Source organism: Erigeron canadensis, chromosome 4, assembly GCF_010389155.1.
Source record: "Erigeron canadensis isolate Cc75 chromosome 4, C_canadensis_v1, whole genome shotgun sequence".
Taxonomy (NCBI): Eukaryota; Viridiplantae; Streptophyta; class Magnoliopsida; order Asterales; family Asteraceae; genus Erigeron; species Erigeron canadensis.
Window position 1 is genome coordinate 33,306,082 of NC_057764.1, and position 17,362 is coordinate 33,323,443.

Genomic DNA, 17,362 nt, shown 5'->3' on the forward strand with positions numbered 1-17,362 from the left:
CTAAAGTTGGACTAAACGTCATGGAAAAAGATAATGAGCTAGGTTTGTGTTATCCACACGACTGCCTCGATCTGTTTTATAATAAAAGTGAAACGATACAAAAGAAATGGAGTGTGCAGTCCACAAGTTGTAAGTGGAAAGATCTATTAATAAATGAAAGCAGATGAAGCTCACACCACCCACTGAATAAAGACGAATTGGAGAAGGAGACATCTCTTTAATATATTGAACTGCTTTCCGAACAGTTCCTGTCAGGTAACACAAATATGCGTGGAACATTACATTAAAGGTAATATTACCGTACCCCCTTAATGCTGTTCTAAAAAAAAATATTACCGTACCCCTTTCTATCTTCATGGTTACAGAAAGAAAGACTAACAATAAGAGAGAAACTGACACTAACATCTTTGCAGGAAAGCCTGAATCTGGAGAGGGGGATTCAGTGTACAAATCTGGAGATAAAAAAGAGAAAAATAACTAGCAGGGTCAGTAAGTAAGCAGATGCTACAAACAGTAAACTAATGCAAGTAACTAGAATTACAAGAATTAATCAAAGCCCACTGCTTCCAAGCTGGACAGTGTAGTTTACGAAGTTTTTATCCAGGGTTGTATGACATTTTTTTTATCCAAAATTGGATTAACATACAATGCAATTGTACTTTAGATGCTGATTGACCAAGAAGGAAAGCATGCATGCCATCTCAGACGAACTAGAAGACTACATATCTAAAACAAGGACTCTTGAGTTAACTAAAATTACAATATGAATGACAAGTATAATCTAACAGGTTCTTCCTTTCGAAGCACGTCCCTTTTATCAGCTATATCAAGTAAGACCTGGCCAGTCGACAAATAGCTTTTCACTAGCAGACGGTTTTGTTTAAAGGCCTGTGCTCGATCATGCCAAAATCTATATATCAATAGCAAGATAAAGTTAAATTATAAGCTGTTCATAACCACCTTAACTTAGAAGACTACATAAGTTCCCTTGCTACAGATGAAAGTAAAAAGGATATATGAGAATACAAGAAACAAAAGAGAGAACCATTTCTTGATTACTTTAGACGAATATTTACTACAGTCATATGTTATTTTTGATGTAATACTACAGTCTACAGTCCAGTATGCATGTGTGAGGGTGTATTATGACCAATGTGATGATGGTGCATAAAGTTATAGTGTGCAAGCCACAAGCCCCTTATAATGATATTTAATAAACCAATCCATGAAATAGATTAAATTATTGTCACCACCACGTTATATAAGTTGGACAGATAGTTTAAAATTTTCAAGGCTTGTGGAATCCACACGACTGCCACCTTTCACTCCATATTAAATTGATGAAAATCTCAAAATACCTTCAAGAAGTAACAAAAAAGCATTGTGCACTCTCAATTAGTGAAAGATGTAAAATGGAGAGTGGAATTCACACTAAAGCAAACAATCTGCGTTACCTAATAAAAAGAATAGGCTCCTTATATTATATGCATGAAGCTCGTTGTCTCCATAATCAATGGTCCATGTTCAATAAAAAGGTATTACATCCTTGATCGTTCATTATATTAGTCGTCTGCACAACATACGATATTCAAGACACTGCTCACAAGTCTTGTACTTCCAAGAAAATCATCACATATATCTACATAAATCAAGGACACATCAGTCAAAACAAAGTAGAATAAAACTATAATCCTAGTCATTAATATAAGACAAAGCTTTTCATCACTTCTAAGCAGAATAATGGAATTTTGCGTCCAGAGTACTCATATTATGACCATAATTCTTGTTTCTGCTTATAGTCAGTAAAAGAAATTATCCAATTTGTTATATCTGTAGCGAACAAGTTAAAAGCTGCTGGGTTCATGTTTAATATAGAGGCATAGGGACAAGCTGACAAGGTTCTGAAAGTATAAGAGTAGTGATTCTCTAAACCTGCAAAATTAGCCTACCTTTTTCATTATGTATCAGAATAACTTTTTGTACACTATTGTATTCATATGAAACCATAAAGAGAGATAGACGGAACAAATTTTTTTAGATATCTGCAATGAGTTAAAAGATTTCAAGTTGAAATTCAAACCTTTTCTTAGAGAACAAGTTTTGTTAGCCACCTTTTATTTTAGTTACATGCTGTCCAAATATATCTGCAGATAATTCACAGATAGAAAAGGTTAAAGGCCTCGCATATTATAACTAAAACGAAACAGTTTGCAGTTTCAAGCGAAAGTTGGATTAACCGATGTCACACAATAACTATAGAATGTGGAATCCACACGACAGCCTCAACCTGCTCGATAAAGACGTGATGCACTAATTCTGAGATGGAGTGTACAGTCGAAAAGTGGTAGAAAGATGGATTAAAAACTTACAGCAATGGGAAGTCTACACCATCCACAGCATAAAGATAGATTGGACTAACTTCCAACAGTTCCTTTCAGGAACATGTTGCATTAAAGAGTATGTATCTGATTATGATACCACCTTTTGTTTTCATAGATACCAAAATCACAACGAACAAGTAAAGAAAGAAAATTGACAGCAAACCAGCTTATGAAATAGCTGTTTTGAACCCTGAGGAATCTATGCGAGTTAACAAAATTATCAAAAAGGAAGGCATACACCAGAGTTTATCCTGTTTTGGTGTAACTGTGTAAGGTCCGATAACAACAGACCAACACTTCTTCTACAAAAGTAGCGACATATGCAAAAGCGGAGGATGTATGAGTTACTAGACTGATAGGCATAGCTGCACAATGGCATAACAATCTTTCCCATCTTACTAACTACATGCATAACTAATAAACCATATACTAAATGCTTATTAAATCAAAAAGGAAGGTGTGCCGGCTATTATGCAGTCGCACTAAAAAACTGCATTAGTAGTGCATGATAAAATGTATATATGTTCCCTGCCAGTTGATAGTGAATGCTTATGATGAAATCTAAATACGAATAACAAGATACAGTTTCTAAGTTGTTCACATATACCTCCACTCATACACTAGGTAAACTCCCGTGCTACAAATGGAGGTCAAAAGATACGTGGGATTCGAATGAAACTATGAAAGACTAGATAGCCATTCCTCACTACCTCGGAGAAGCCCTTGGATCAGTGAAGATCAATCAGAGGATAAAAGAAAATCTCAAATTTCCACAACAATAACATGTTACAGTAAAAACTGAAAGTACAATCTGATGTAACTCTAAAGTCTACACTCCAGTAGAGCCTATCCACTTGGTCAGTCCAAAAGTAATAGCCATCGCCATCCACCCTCCGACTACAATCCTAAAACAGGACTTCACCACTGGACTCCCGCCTAAAACAGCTCCAGCCCAACCAAAAACCACAAGTGCCAAGCTCACTGTGGCTACCACAACACCCAGCCTAATGTTGTGGTCCATTATAAAAGAAGCAGCAAGTAAAGGCACAATGGCACCCAACATAAATGCAACTGCTGATGCTAGAGCCGCCTGAATAGGATTTGGCAGTACTTCCTTCTCACCGTCATCAATGGCTCCCGCAATTCTGTTATCTCTCTTTATCTGAGCCACCTCAACATCTCTTTGGGAGTGGACCGAAACAAATTCACCAATTGCCATGCTGCATGCACCAGCAACTAAACCAGCAAAGCCTGTAAGAATCATGGCTCTAACATCTTGTTTTACAGCTCCAACACCCATCATCAGAGATGAAACGGAAACTAAACCATCAGTGGCTCCCAGAATAGCAGCGCGCAGCCACTGTCCCCTTTGTGTGTAGTCAAACTCTTCCTCTATAGATACTTGGGTGTGGTTTTGTTCAGATTTGTCACCATAAACAGCAACGGATACATCATTTTGTGCAGCCATGATAATCACAGTAGGAATTGAAATAGGATATCACAAATTAAAAATATATTATGAACTAAAAATATGAGAGATGAGTTACTTGTGAAAGATAGAGTCCCGCTATATGATATATATATAGCATGCATGTGTGTGTATGATATAGTGATCAATGTGAAGATGGTGCATAAAGTTAAAGATAGTGTGCAAGCCTCAGGCCACTCATAATGATATTTAAATAAATCATTCCACAAATTTGATAAAAATAGTGTCAACACTACCTACAGAAGTTGGACAAATTTTAAAAAAAATTTAAAGCTTGTGGAATCCACACGACTGCCACCATTCACTAGATATTTAAAAGAGGGAAACATCAAAAAGCCCTTCAAGAAAAAAGAAAAAAGCATTGTGCACTCCCAAGTAGTGAAAGATACGAATATATGAAAGGACTCACAATAGCAAACTATCCTGCATAACCTGATAAAAAAACAGACTCCATGCATAATATGTATCCCACCTTTGCCATAAGTAATGGTACCGTTTCTAATTACAGGTTACATAAAGGGGACCACCTCTTATAATATCCTGTAGCTATAGTAACTGAAATATTTATTATCGTCAAAGAACCATAAAATCCACACTATGATCACTGAATCAATCAGCTATATGAAGTACTAATTCTTCTTTCCTATACCTAACTCTAAATTAGAAATGAATTTATGACATATTCCTGAAATGTGAGCCGTCATAATCTTCCACTATTGACAATGGACCCTGAATCTATCATATTTGTTCCGGGAATTGGAATGGTAATGTCATTACGTGCATCCATTAATGTAACAGAAGAAGACACAACATCATATGAAGAAAAAAAGTGCTAAAAGTAGTAGTTAAGAGATGTAAGGTTGAGTGTGAAATACAATTATATGTATAGTTACTTTATCTGCATATCCAAATGCGCCAGAGTGACACATTAAGCACACCGAGTTTCCTTCTTCCCTTTTAACGTTTATGTGTGTGAGGGGGTAAATTGGGTAAAGGTGTGTGGGATTGTTAAACTACATATATTTTTTTTCTTCATCCATTGACATCTAACCTTTTGTTGACATAAATGCGGGTTCATGGAAAAGCTTGTTGAAGTGAAAATGTTGTTAAACTCAGCTCAATGTCACATATCCTTTTTTTCTTAATAGGACCTCAATATGGAAGCAATCAAGCTAGGAGCCGTTGTACAATCTCGCCATTTTGAGTTTCTTTCACTGATAAGGGCTCAAACATGTAGAATATAAAAAAACAACTACATAGGAAACACACAATCAGATTAAAAAGAATGGATCGCTGTAATATTTGTGACTACAGTACAACCAGCGTAACCATTTTGCCCAATCATAGAATATTTGGATTTATATCAAATCTGACCTCTTGCCCAACCCGCTCAATTTCTCATTTACAGATATCAGAAAATGAGTTAAGTATTTGGATGGATGATGCAGTCAGAGTAACTACAGAAAAGAAAATCAGATAATTAGAGAATAGCCTTCTGATATCCTACAAATAGATTATGCTACTGCAGCATGTTTCCTCTATAACGACCATGTTGATGAATAAATTATCAAGGTATGCTCGTTGAACAACTGGAAAACAAAATGCCAAGCTTATAGTTCATAATATCCTATCATTCGTCATTAAAATCAAACAGCTCTATATGTACTGATCCAAACAGGTTTTCCAGACGTTTATGCAAAAATACACGCAGAAATCTAAAACAATTGAAAATTATAAATTGAACCTTTATTGGAAAACATGGTGCCTCTTAGACAAATAGTTCACCAACTTTAACAAATCCAAACTAGACAAGGACACCATAAGTCAATAGATGGATGGCTGTGTAGGATGGCACTCATATAAAGGGAAAATGAATAAGTGATATTTGGAAAGTCTATATCTAGCATAATAAACTGGAATGAGTGGCCATTCCACACTAAAGTTGGAAAGTTTAACAATTACTACTATAGAGATGTGGGAACCACATGACAATACTAGTTTAATTTATAGCTCATATTAGGTATAGACCACGGAAGTAACTATAATTGATAGCTATTTGCAACATAACACAGTTTCAAGTTGAAGCTAAAGTCTGAAAAGAAGAAAATTTGGCAAGGAACCTGAGGGCTGAGATTTTCGCAGCTTGATACTCAAAGTCAAATCTATCTGCAGAATTAAAATTAAATCAGTGCACCGCATGAAAAAAAAAACAAAGACTATCGAGTCAAAAATCATGGTCCCTGTTTGTCAGGGTCATGATGGTGGAAACATTTTGATTACTTAAGTTTATTATAATGAAAAGAAGAAAGTGTACAGCTTAAGTTGGATTAAACAATGTCAATTGAAAATTAAAGATTGTGGAATCCACACGACTGCCACAACCCCGTTAAATATATAATTAAAACAATATCTTGAAAATATTAAAAATAAACAAATAAGAAACTGACACTAGAGTGTGCAGTCCATAAACGTTGGAATGATAAATTAAATAAAAGGGAGTGTGGTAACCAAAAGACCCCCGCCCTCATAAAGATGAATTTCAAAAGAAGACGGCTCCTTCTCTAATACATCAATCATTTGTCTTAGGAAACACAATAAGCATTGGTAGGTATTACAGAAACAGGGGGGTTCTTTATTTTGTCACATCTACTATTGAAAAATACAGAAATCATGTTGTACTGAAATGTGAAATTACAGTCCAGTATAGCCTACCCACTGTTAGGAATAAAACTGCACACACACACAATAGAAGGAAGGACACGAGAGATTTAACGTAGTATCTCACACTAAACTGTACGAACTAATCCACGAGTTGCAACTAAAATATTTTATCAAAGCTTTCTACCTCAACTCTCTCACTCTGGAATTACAACTACATGACAACTATAAATAATACATAACTAGATCCCCAAGTTACCTAACAAACCGGGCCTAGTAAATTAAGGGCTGCTTCTGTTTAAGGCCTATTACCTTAACAACCTTCTAAACTGGGCTGCATTATCAAGTCTCCATAAACCCAACACCCACTTGGTCAATAAGAAATTAATAGTCATAGTCATCCGCCCTCCAACTGGAATCTTTAAACAAGGCTTTACCACCAGACACCTTCCAAAAATAGCTCCAATCCACCAATAAAGCACAAACGCCAAGCTCACTGTGGCTACCCCCACACCCAGCCTAAGTTGTGGTCAATTATAAAAGCAGCAGTAACAGTAGGTAAGGGCATAATGGCCTCTACCATAAATTTAAAAGCTGGGATTTGGCAGTGTTTGCATCTCACTTCTATCATCATCTCCATAAATTCATTTACCTCTGTTCATCTGAGCCACCTTTATATCTCGTGGGAGGAAACTGAAACAAATTAGCCCTATATATGCAAGTTGCAATGTGATTTTAAAGGGCCATTAAATCCATTAACGGTAGTAAGATATGATTATTCTTTCCCCTTTTAAAAAATTAAATTGTATTGGTTTTTATCACAGAGCCTTATGATGTTTACATACCTTTCCTCTTTATTTATAAAAATGTTATTTTTTAAATTTCAGAGGAATTACTATCTTAGTAAGGGGATGTGGCAAAACTACAGCCGCTCAAGTTTAAGTAAAGGCTTCTGTCCTAGGATAAAGGCTCAAAAGCCTAAAGCAATAATTTATACTTGCTCTCTCCCTCAAGTGAATGTGGAAAAGCGGGAACTAATGCAAGGAAAGGATGTATGAGCATTCGATTACTTCCGTTCCACTTATTGGTTTAGCTATTCGTTCTGCCTTCATGGTCTTATATCTACCCATAGTGCTATAAACTTTATGTCCAGGTAAATCAAATTTACATAATGATTATTACAAGCAGTATACTTACCGTTTACCAAACAGTTACCTCAAGCAAGTGAGCAGCAGTACAATAGCCAGTGTTATTATAAAAAAAAAAAGACTTCTATTATATCACTTCACATATTCATGAATACAGAAATCATGTTATAGCAACCAGGTAAAATACAAACTACTGTAAAGCTATAGTCCAGTAGAGCCTATCCACTTAGTCAGTCCAAATGTAATGGCCATAGCCATCCACCCTCCAACAAGAATCCTAAAACAAGACTTCATTACCGGACTCCTACCTAAAACAGCTCCAACCCACCCAAAAACCACAAGTGCCAAGCTCACTGTGGCTACCACCACACCCAGCCTAACCTTATGGTCCATTACAAAAGCAGCAGCGAGTAAGGGTATAATGGCACCTAACATAAATGCAACTGCTGATGCTACAGCTGCCTGAACAGGATTCGGCAGTGCTTCCTTCTCACTTCTATTATCATCTCCAGTAACGATATTCTGCCTCTTTAACTGGGCCACCTCAACGTCTCGTTGGGAGTAGACTGAAACAAATTCACCTATAGCCATACTGCAAGCGCCAGCAACTAAACCAGCAAAGCCAGTAAGAATCATGGCTCTCACATCGTGTTTGACGGCTCCAACACCCATCATCAAAGATGCAACAGAAACTAGACCATCAGTGGCTCCCAGAACAGCAGCACGGAGCCACTGTCCCCTTTGCGAGTAGTCGAAACTTTCCTCTAAAGACACTTGGGTGACTTGGCCAACTTCCCATTCGGATTTGTCCTCAGAAACAGGAATGCATACATCATTTTGTACAGACATGGAGATAGAAGAACAAAAGGGTATTATATCACGAAGAATGATAAATGAACTAACTTGTGGAAGTTAGAGTCCCTCTTAATGGGTATATATAGTATGTAAACGTGAGTCTACATAAATAGAATATAGTATATGTTTGTCTATGATGATTAATCTGCAGATGGTGCAAAAAGTTAAAGATAGTGTGTAATCCACAAGACCCTGCTAGTAATATTTTAAATAAAGCATAGCAAGTAATAGATATAACTATAACAGCAGCCATTATGACAATCTTATGAATGCATAACTTGACTATTGTCTAAGCTATATTATTGTGTACCAGTCTACGATGTATTATATTGTATACCAAATATCATAGCTTAATATAGATTAAGAATTCATTATGACTTGGCTGTACATTTTAGCACTCGGAGCATATGCAAATGCTAAGTATGGAAGATGATACTAACTTCTTTCATCTGCTTCACTTCCAATTTCTGTTCCTTAATTCTTTATCTATGATTCCATTTCTTGATACTAGTGTAACAATGTCACTTAACCTTCACCCTTCCCCAGTCTGGATCTTGAACCCAAATCACTTGGTTGATGGAGAGCCTTATATACACCTTGGATCCTAAAGGCTTGTTGGTCTATTTCAAAATACAAAAATACTAACATGCATCAAAGAAGTTAGAGAACTTTTCAAAAGAGCCATGTTTATTCCCTAGAGCCAACTGAAATAACAGTCTAGATCTTCAGAGTCCAACACAGAAAAAGAATTCAAATTTCTGTGACCATTTCCATGAATGGTCTGTTCATAGTACAGTGTGAACTGAACATTCCTAAATAAATTTTCCAGATTTTGAGTGCTAAATACCAAAGCTCAGAGCCTCAGAGGCATTGTAACAGCAGAAGAAATGATGGTAACTACTAACTACTAAAACACATATATTTCTACATTATCAGCCTCATAAATCTAGAAAACAAATAATACATAGAACACTAGGGAAAGGTGTATGAGATAACCTACAGAAGTTGGAAGATTGATCATTAAAAAACATAAGGCTTGTGGAATGCACACTACTGCCACCATTTAGTTCATAAATAATAATTAAAAAATAAAGACTTCACACATAGTGGAAAGATGATTTTAAATATATATATACAAGGAGTATGAAATCCACACAAAAGTAAATCAGATGCATACTGATGACCCTAAAAAATATAGAATTCTTGTTTGATATGTTCTCGTTTTCTATAAGAGATGGCGCTAAATATAACTCCTATGTCAACTCGTAAATAATCCTCACTAGTGACCATGTAGTAGCTCCTGGAGAGCACAAAAATATTTGAACTACTGGCAGGATATGTCTCATGACTCCCACAGATAGCCCTTAAAGCAAATCATGAAAATTTTCGTAGTTCATGTTTTAGTATGTGAATCTAAAAGACGTGTGCAGTTATGCACCACATGCAGTTACTGGTTTTGCCTTTCTACACTTTCTGTCCTGTCTTCATGATGGTAGAACTATTAATGTGCCTAGAACTTTAATAATCAATTTTCATAACGGTTATCTGAAGCAGTATTTAGATCCCCAGGATAAACTACTACGACACGCCCTTAAAGAGAAAATAGTGACTAAAGAGAAAATAGTGACTAAAGAGAAAATAGTGAGCATATATAGCATAAAAGTGCCCCAATTACACACACATCTAAGACACGGCCTTAAAGACAGAGCATCCATTGGCAACACTTTGAGAGCTTATATTTGGTATAATGAAAAGGAAAAAAACTGCAGTCCAAAGCTAAAGTTGGATTAATCAAAGATACGGAATCCACACAACTGCCACAATCTGTTCAATATAAAATTGAAACACTATAAAACTGAATAGAGTGTGCCATCAACAAGTGGTGGAAAAGTGGGGATCCACACAACTGCCACAATCCGCTAAATAAGTAAATAAAAAACTTGAAACACTAGAAAACTAAGATGGAGTGTGTAATCCACAAGCGGTGAAAAGATGCATTAAAAAATTGGAAGAGTGTGGAATCCACACCACCCATTAAATAAAGATCAACTGAAAGAAAGGGCTCCACTTCTGATATAGTAAACCATTTTCTGAACAAATAGTTTCGGGCAACACAATAACAGTGATATTACCTAACCTGGTATTTAATTTATATCAATTTCCATATTCTAATTAAAAATACAGACATTGAAAGAAAAGAGTAAATAAAGAAATAGAACCTCGAGCTTGACGGCAAAACTTTTGAAGGAAACCTGCATCTTGAGAGGAACTCGTTATGCAAAATGTTGAAATCACCGCATGCAGAGAAGAACACTCAAAACTTAGTTTGAGCTATAATAACTTGAGAGTGGCCAAAACTAAAGTAAGTGGTTTCCTTAAACTGTAGAGCAAAGAGTAGTATGCTATAAAAAACAGCATAGGTGAAAGCAGAAAACTGTGCATTGTCTTCAGTGTCTGCTAAGATCCAGATTGAAAATATACACTAACTATATAGAAGGTTAAAGACTTCAAGTTAAACAATATAGCAATAAATGATGGTAACGAGTACCATAAACAACACAAGAGATGAGCCAACGCTAATAGCTATACGGTCTAGTTTCGAAAGAAAACTGTTGGTTATTGTTGTCTACGGCCCAGCCCATTAAAAGGCTAATGAAAGTCAGAATTAAGGCAGTCGGCCTTGATTGATTGTGAAAGTTCCAGCAGCTCTAAAGGCAGCAGGCCTTCTTTTTGTTTGAGCTAAATTACAGCAGGCCTTTATTAATTAAATTAGGCCCGTTTGTTAGGAAACTTGGGGAGCAAGTTTAGCAACCCTAATCTTAGCCTATATATACTTTTTGTCTCTTGTACATGTATTGTGTGGATTAATAATCAGAAAGCCTCTTTGCCCCTCGTGGATTAGTTCACACAGTTTAGTGTGAGATACCACGTTAAGTCTCTCGTGTCCTTCTTTCTTGTTATTTTCTGGTTATTGTGTGTGTGTGCAGTTTTATACCTAACAAGTGGTATCAGAGCAGGTTTCACACAGATCACATAGCCGTCACCTACCCAGCCGTCACCCAGATTAGGGTTCCGGCCAAAACCATCTGCTGCAGCTTCTGTTTGAACTCCAGCCAACTGCTAGGGTTCTGTCGTCTTTAAACACCACTGAATTAGCTTTACTGCAGCTGTGAAACAGCTGTTTCGGGGGCTGCCGCTGTTCTGCTGCCATTCTGCTGCTGAAAAAACACTGTTGGTGCTGTTTTTCTGCCCAGGTTGATCTGTTTTTCTTTGTAAACAGTTTGTTCATCGAGTCATTGTAATGGCAGAAGATGGAAAGTTTACTATTGAAAAGTTCAACGGGAAAGATTTTAGTTGGTGAAAGATGCAAGTAGAGGATTTGCTAGTTCAGAAGGAATTGGATGTGGTGTTGTCGGGTGAAAGACCGGAGAGTATAAAACAAGACGAATGGGATACTTTGGATAAGAAAGCCAAGGCAATTATTCGGCTGACATTATCTAAGGATGTTGCTTTCAATATTCTGAAAGAGAATACAGTGAAGGAAATCATGGATGCGTTGTCTAATATGTACGAGAAGCCTTCGGCAGCAAATAAAGTTTTCTTGATTCGAGATTTGGAGAATACAAGGATGAAGGAAGGAAGTTCAGTAACAGTGCACATCAATAATATGAACTCGATTTTGTCTAGACTTCCGTCAATGCAGATAAAATTCGTTGATGAGGTCTAGGCTTTGCTACTGTTATCTTCGTTACCTGACAATTGGTCCGGAACTGTTATAGCCGTTACAAGTTCAGCGGGATCCAAAAAGCTCACTTTTGAAGGCATTCGAGATTTAATTCTAGGCGAAGCCGTCAGACGAAATTCTGTCGAGTCATCGAGTGACTTGTTGAATGTAGGTAGAGGAAGGAGTAATAACAGGGGTAGTAGAAGCGGAAACAGAAAAAGGAGTCAGTCTAAGGCTCGTAATGATGTGACCTGTAAGGAGGTCGGTCATTTTAGGAATCAATGTCCGAATGAAAAGAAAGAGATGAATACTACTTTTGTTTCAGATGATGAAGCAGATGCTTTAATCTGTAGTGTAGAAAGTAGTGTGGATTCCTGGGTAATGGATTCTGGTGCTTCGTTTCATGTTACCCACGACAGTGAGACGTTGAAGAATCTTAAAATAGGGGACTTCGGAAAGGTTAAGCTGGCAAATGATGATATACTTGAAGTTACGGGCATAGGAGATGTTGATTTGGTAACTTCAGTCGGTACTACTTGGACTTTGAGAAACGCAAGGGTTATTCCAAGCTTGAAGAATAGTTTAATTTTAGTTGGGTAGTTGGATGACTCGGGGCACGAGGTTAAGTTCAAGAATGGGCAGTGCAAAGTTGTTAAAGGTAATCTCGTGATAGCTCGTGGACACAAGAGAGGTTCGTTATACTTTGTTAGTTTGACATCAGAAGATCAGAATAGATCAGTTCTGAAGAAGAAGGAAGTCCGGTTCACGGAATCTTGTGGGCAGAAGAGGGTTTGCTTTGCAAGAGAGAAACCTAGAGCCAATGTGAAGATTCAGGATGAACGAGTTCGAAAGGTTAGACCAGTCAAGGGACATCGTGACAGTGGGAGCATTGGTCGTAAGATAGTCAAAGCTTCAGTTACAGCTTCCAGACGACAATGGGTTGTCAAAACCAGGATTTCGACTAATAAAGTCTCTCCAGATAATTTCTTGCTTATAAAGGAGAGTGTTTGTTCTCAGGATTTCTCAGGATCTGGTAGTTCGTTTTAGTGGGAGCCGGTAGAGGCAGAGAACGAGTCAGGGGCAGAGATAGTTGTGATTGATGAGCTCAAACTCAATAGTTTCAGCAGGCCTTCACGTGAACTGATAAGGAGGCCCGGGGGCAAATAGGGCACATTGAAGAACAGGATTTGGTTCTTAATACAGATGTACAGAAGAGATTGAAGATGGTGCAGTTCGAGGTCCGAAGACACCAAGTGGGAGATTGTTGGTTATTGTTGTCTACGGTCCAGCCCATTAAAAGGCTAATAAAAGTCATAATTAAGGCGGTCGGCCTTAATTGATTGTGAAAGTTCCAACAGCTCTAAAGGCAGCAGGCCTTCTTTCTGTTTGAGCTAAATTACAGCAGGCCTTTATTAATTAAATTAGGCTCGTTTGTTAGGAAACTCGGGGAGCAAGTTTAGCAACCCCAATCTTAGCCTATATATACTTTTTGTCTTTTGTACATGTATTGTGTGGATTAATAATCAGAAAGCCTCTTTGCCCCCCGTGGATTAGTTCACACAGTTTAGTGTGAGATACCACGTTAAATCTCTCGTGTCTTTCTTTCTTGTTATTTTCTGGTTATTGTGTGTGTGTGCAGTTTTATACCTAACAAAAACACATCTCTAAATGATGGTTAACTAAAACCTAGAATCCATATCGAATCGAACAAACTAAACTAGATCTCATAATCCCAATATATAGAGTTATCTATAAATTTAATACTATTGCCTTTTATAGTTTTATTCTATAATCATGGATATACTGATTGCCTAATCTGATTATGATAAAAATGTTGGTTGCCGAAATAATACACAACCATGAACCATATCACCATCTTCCTCGTTCTAACAAGTAACAGCCTCCCAAACAAGTAACAAGTAACAAGTGTTTATTAGATGAAGAACTTGAGCATCATGCTACTCCCTCCGTCCTAAAATGAATGTCTACTTTTATGATTAGTTTGTCTGAAAATAATTGTTCTCTTATATATTGACTTTGTTGTGGACACTTAGTTTGGGATGAAGGGAGTATTTCATAGTGGAAACACAAAACTACATATCTAAAACAAGGATAAGTAACTCGAGATGTCGATGAAAATACTGGCAAGGTATGTAGTCATCCAATCCTATAACAAGTAAACACTGGTTATTCATTAGCCAAACAATGAAGTATACATTCTCTAGCAAATCGCAAATTCATCCTGTTGAACACAGTACCATAGCAATAAGAGAATACACTAACAGATAAAGAAACAGAGGTCATGGGTTCGATCCTCATGCCCAGCAAGGCTGGAGGTCCTTTTCTACCTATGGTAGAACCTGGAAGTAGCCTCTCTACCTTTGGTAGGGGTAAGGTTGTCTACATATCAACCTCCCCCATACACTGTCGAAGACGGTATTGGGACCCAAAACCCGTGGAAGACGGCATTGGGAGTTACTTACTAACAGATAAAGAAAGATACATGAGATTCAGATCATTAGAGCATGATACAAAACTTATCAATGAACATCAATCGGAGAAAAAGGGATATACAGTTGAAATCAGAACAACAATCATGTCATAGTAAAATGCAAGACACATAACTGAAATACTACAACTCAATAGAGCCTATCCACTTGGTCAATGCAAAAGTAATGGCCATAGCAACCCAACCCCCAACCACAATCCTCAAACAAGCCTTCACCACAGGACTTCTCGCTAAAACAGCTCCAATCCACCCAAAAGGCCAAAACACACAAGCCCTAAGCTCACAGTGGCTACCACCACTCCGAGCCTAATCTAATGGTCCACTATAAAAGCAGCAGAAAGTAAGGGCATGATTGCCCCTAACATAAAAGCAAGAGCCGATACTGCAGCAGCATGAAAGTAAGGGCATGATTTGGTAGTGCTTCCTTCTCACTTTTCTCATTGTTCCCTGTACTTCTCTTCTCTCTTTTCATCTGAGCCACCTCCACATCTCGTTGAAAGTAGACGGAAACAAATTCACCAATTGCCATACTGCAAGCACAGGCAACTAAACCACCAAATCCACTAAGAATCATGGCTCTCACATCTTGTTTAACAGCCCCAACACCCATCATCAGAGATGCAACAGAACTAGTCCATGAGTGGCTCCCGGAACAGCAGCAGCCATCGTCCCCTTTGCAAGTAGTCAAAGTCGTTTTCTACAAAAATCTGGCTATGTTCATGTCCCGATCTATCCGCAGAAACCGGAATGCATACATCGGTTTTTACAGCCATTATTATGAAAGCAGCAAATAGAATTCTATATTGCCAAGATTGTTATGTGAATTAGCACAACAATTATTGATACTTGCTAGTCAAAGATAGAGCGCCTTCCATAGGATATATGTATATATATATATATAGCATGCATGAGTAGGTCTACCCAAGTATTATATAATATATAGTTATCTATAATGGTCACCAAAAGATGGTCTGAAAAGCTAAAGATACTGTCAAAAGTGAACGATAGTGTCACACCTAGATAACAATTTCATAATAAGCATTCCACGAGATAGATTAAATTGTGTTGGCAACCATGATTAAAAGCATAAAAATACATGTACATTTGTTTTCAAGCTAAAGACAGTGTCAAAAGTCAACAATAGTGTCACACCTAGATAACTATTTCATATAAAGCATTCCAGGAGATACATTAAATTGTATTGGCAAACATGATTAGAAGCATAGAAATGCACGTACATATGTTTTCTTGATTATTGTCTACTATGTAATAAATTCTTGTGTATACGAAATTCGGAACTGCATTTGAAAACATCCTCAGCACAAGATAATTTATAAATTGAAAATAAACACTCCTAGGAAAATGATGCCAATATAGGATAACATTTCTATTGAATACTGCATAAACTTTTGGTTGTACAACATAAATCAAAAGAGCGCGCTCCGTAGAGAGCATGGATAGATTAGTTTAAGAAAATCAAGGACTGCAGAATACAAAAATCGAAACAAAAGACCCAAAACATAAACTGGGGGTGTACAATCTACAAGGAGTGGAGAACTAACATATATATGAGAGGAAAGTAAAGTTTATACAATGAAAAAACATATCATATTAACAGAATTAATTAAAAACAGCAGTCATATTCCTATTGAAATCAAGTAAATTCATAATTTCATTATATATGCATGAGCTGACACTAAATTTTGTTCAGGGGCTTATCATCTATTTATGATCATTAGCATGGTCTATGAATTTATTATACCCCATTAGTCTCCTATATTTATGTAACTTCAGGGTTGATGTAATTCTAAATCTTGTAAGCTTTTTATTGACAAATAGTAGCAACTCTAACATCCCTTTCCGTCTTCTTCAAAAAGATCAATCTCGCAATCTAAACTTCATGTTCTTGTATAGATGGATGACTAATGCATTGATTATAGTTACAAATCAATGAATATCATCTTATGCATTGCATCGAAAGTCATGTACATATTATATATATATATATATATATATATATCAATGTCCTGTTAACCTGTTATGCATTCTAGGAAAAAACCTGGGCTATCACTATACACATCACATCTCCTTAAATGTGAAGCAGTGAACAGTGGAGTAAGCATATGTAACAACATGTCATAACCTATTTTTAGTTTCCCTTTGCTAGCTTTATAGTTTATATTAAAAAAAACTATACTCCAGTCTAATGAAATCAACAACATTTTCATTTTAAAATATCCTGTACTTATTGCAACATTCTTTTATGCAAAATATATAAATTTGAACATTGTGATCATTACTACTTACAGAAACCTTTAACTTTGGTCCCCAACTTTGTATTTGGTTATTATTGGCAGTTGTGCCACTTAGGTAATACTCAACAAATTCATACGGACGTACCTGCTTAACATTTCAAATTTTCATCGGAGAAGCATACACCAAGTAAAAAAAAGGGAACTTAGAGGCTCACGTTAAGCAAGTCAAATCACTTGATAGGGCAGCACTGTTTCTGTGGTTTCAAAAGAGTAGGAACTTGGAGTAATACTGTGACAGACTAGATTTCAGTAAACCAAAACGATGAATGGATAGAAAAATTCA

The 17,362-nt window shown here is 36.8% G+C and overlaps 2 protein-coding genes, 1 long non-coding RNA gene and 1 pseudogene across 3 annotated transcripts; all 4 read right to left on the bottom strand.

Annotated features, from left to right (window-relative positions):
• Positions 1–584: 584 nt before the first annotated feature.
• On the bottom strand, positions 585–2,382 carry LOC122595028. Its single transcript, XR_006323180.1, has 3 exons — positions 2,081–2,382; positions 1,455–1,639; positions 585–910 (listed from the first exon to the last, which is right to left on the bottom strand). It is a non-coding gene; the product is annotated as an uncharacterized LOC122595028 (long non-coding RNA).
• A 744-nt stretch (positions 2,383–3,126) lies between these two features.
• Positions 3,127–3,935, bottom strand: LOC122595026 (vacuolar iron transporter homolog 4-like). Its single transcript, XM_043767305.1, has one exon. It carries the CDS (start codon positions 3,847–3,849, stop codon positions 3,211–3,213), a length of 639 nt encoding a protein of 212 aa, XP_043623240.1. The 5' UTR covers positions 3,850–3,935; the 3' UTR covers positions 3,127–3,210.
• Positions 3,936–7,849: 3,914 nt separating this feature from the next.
• On the bottom strand, positions 7,850–8,547 carry LOC122595024 (vacuolar iron transporter homolog 4-like). The gene has a single exon (XM_043767304.1). It carries the CDS (start codon positions 8,523–8,525, stop codon positions 7,878–7,880), a length of 648 nt encoding a protein of 215 aa, XP_043623239.1. The 5' UTR covers positions 8,526–8,547; the 3' UTR covers positions 7,850–7,877.
• Positions 8,548–14,887: 6,340 nt separating this feature from the next.
• On the bottom strand, positions 14,888–15,537 carry LOC122595025 (annotated as a pseudogene).
• Between the last annotated feature and the right edge of the window lie 1,825 nt (positions 15,538–17,362).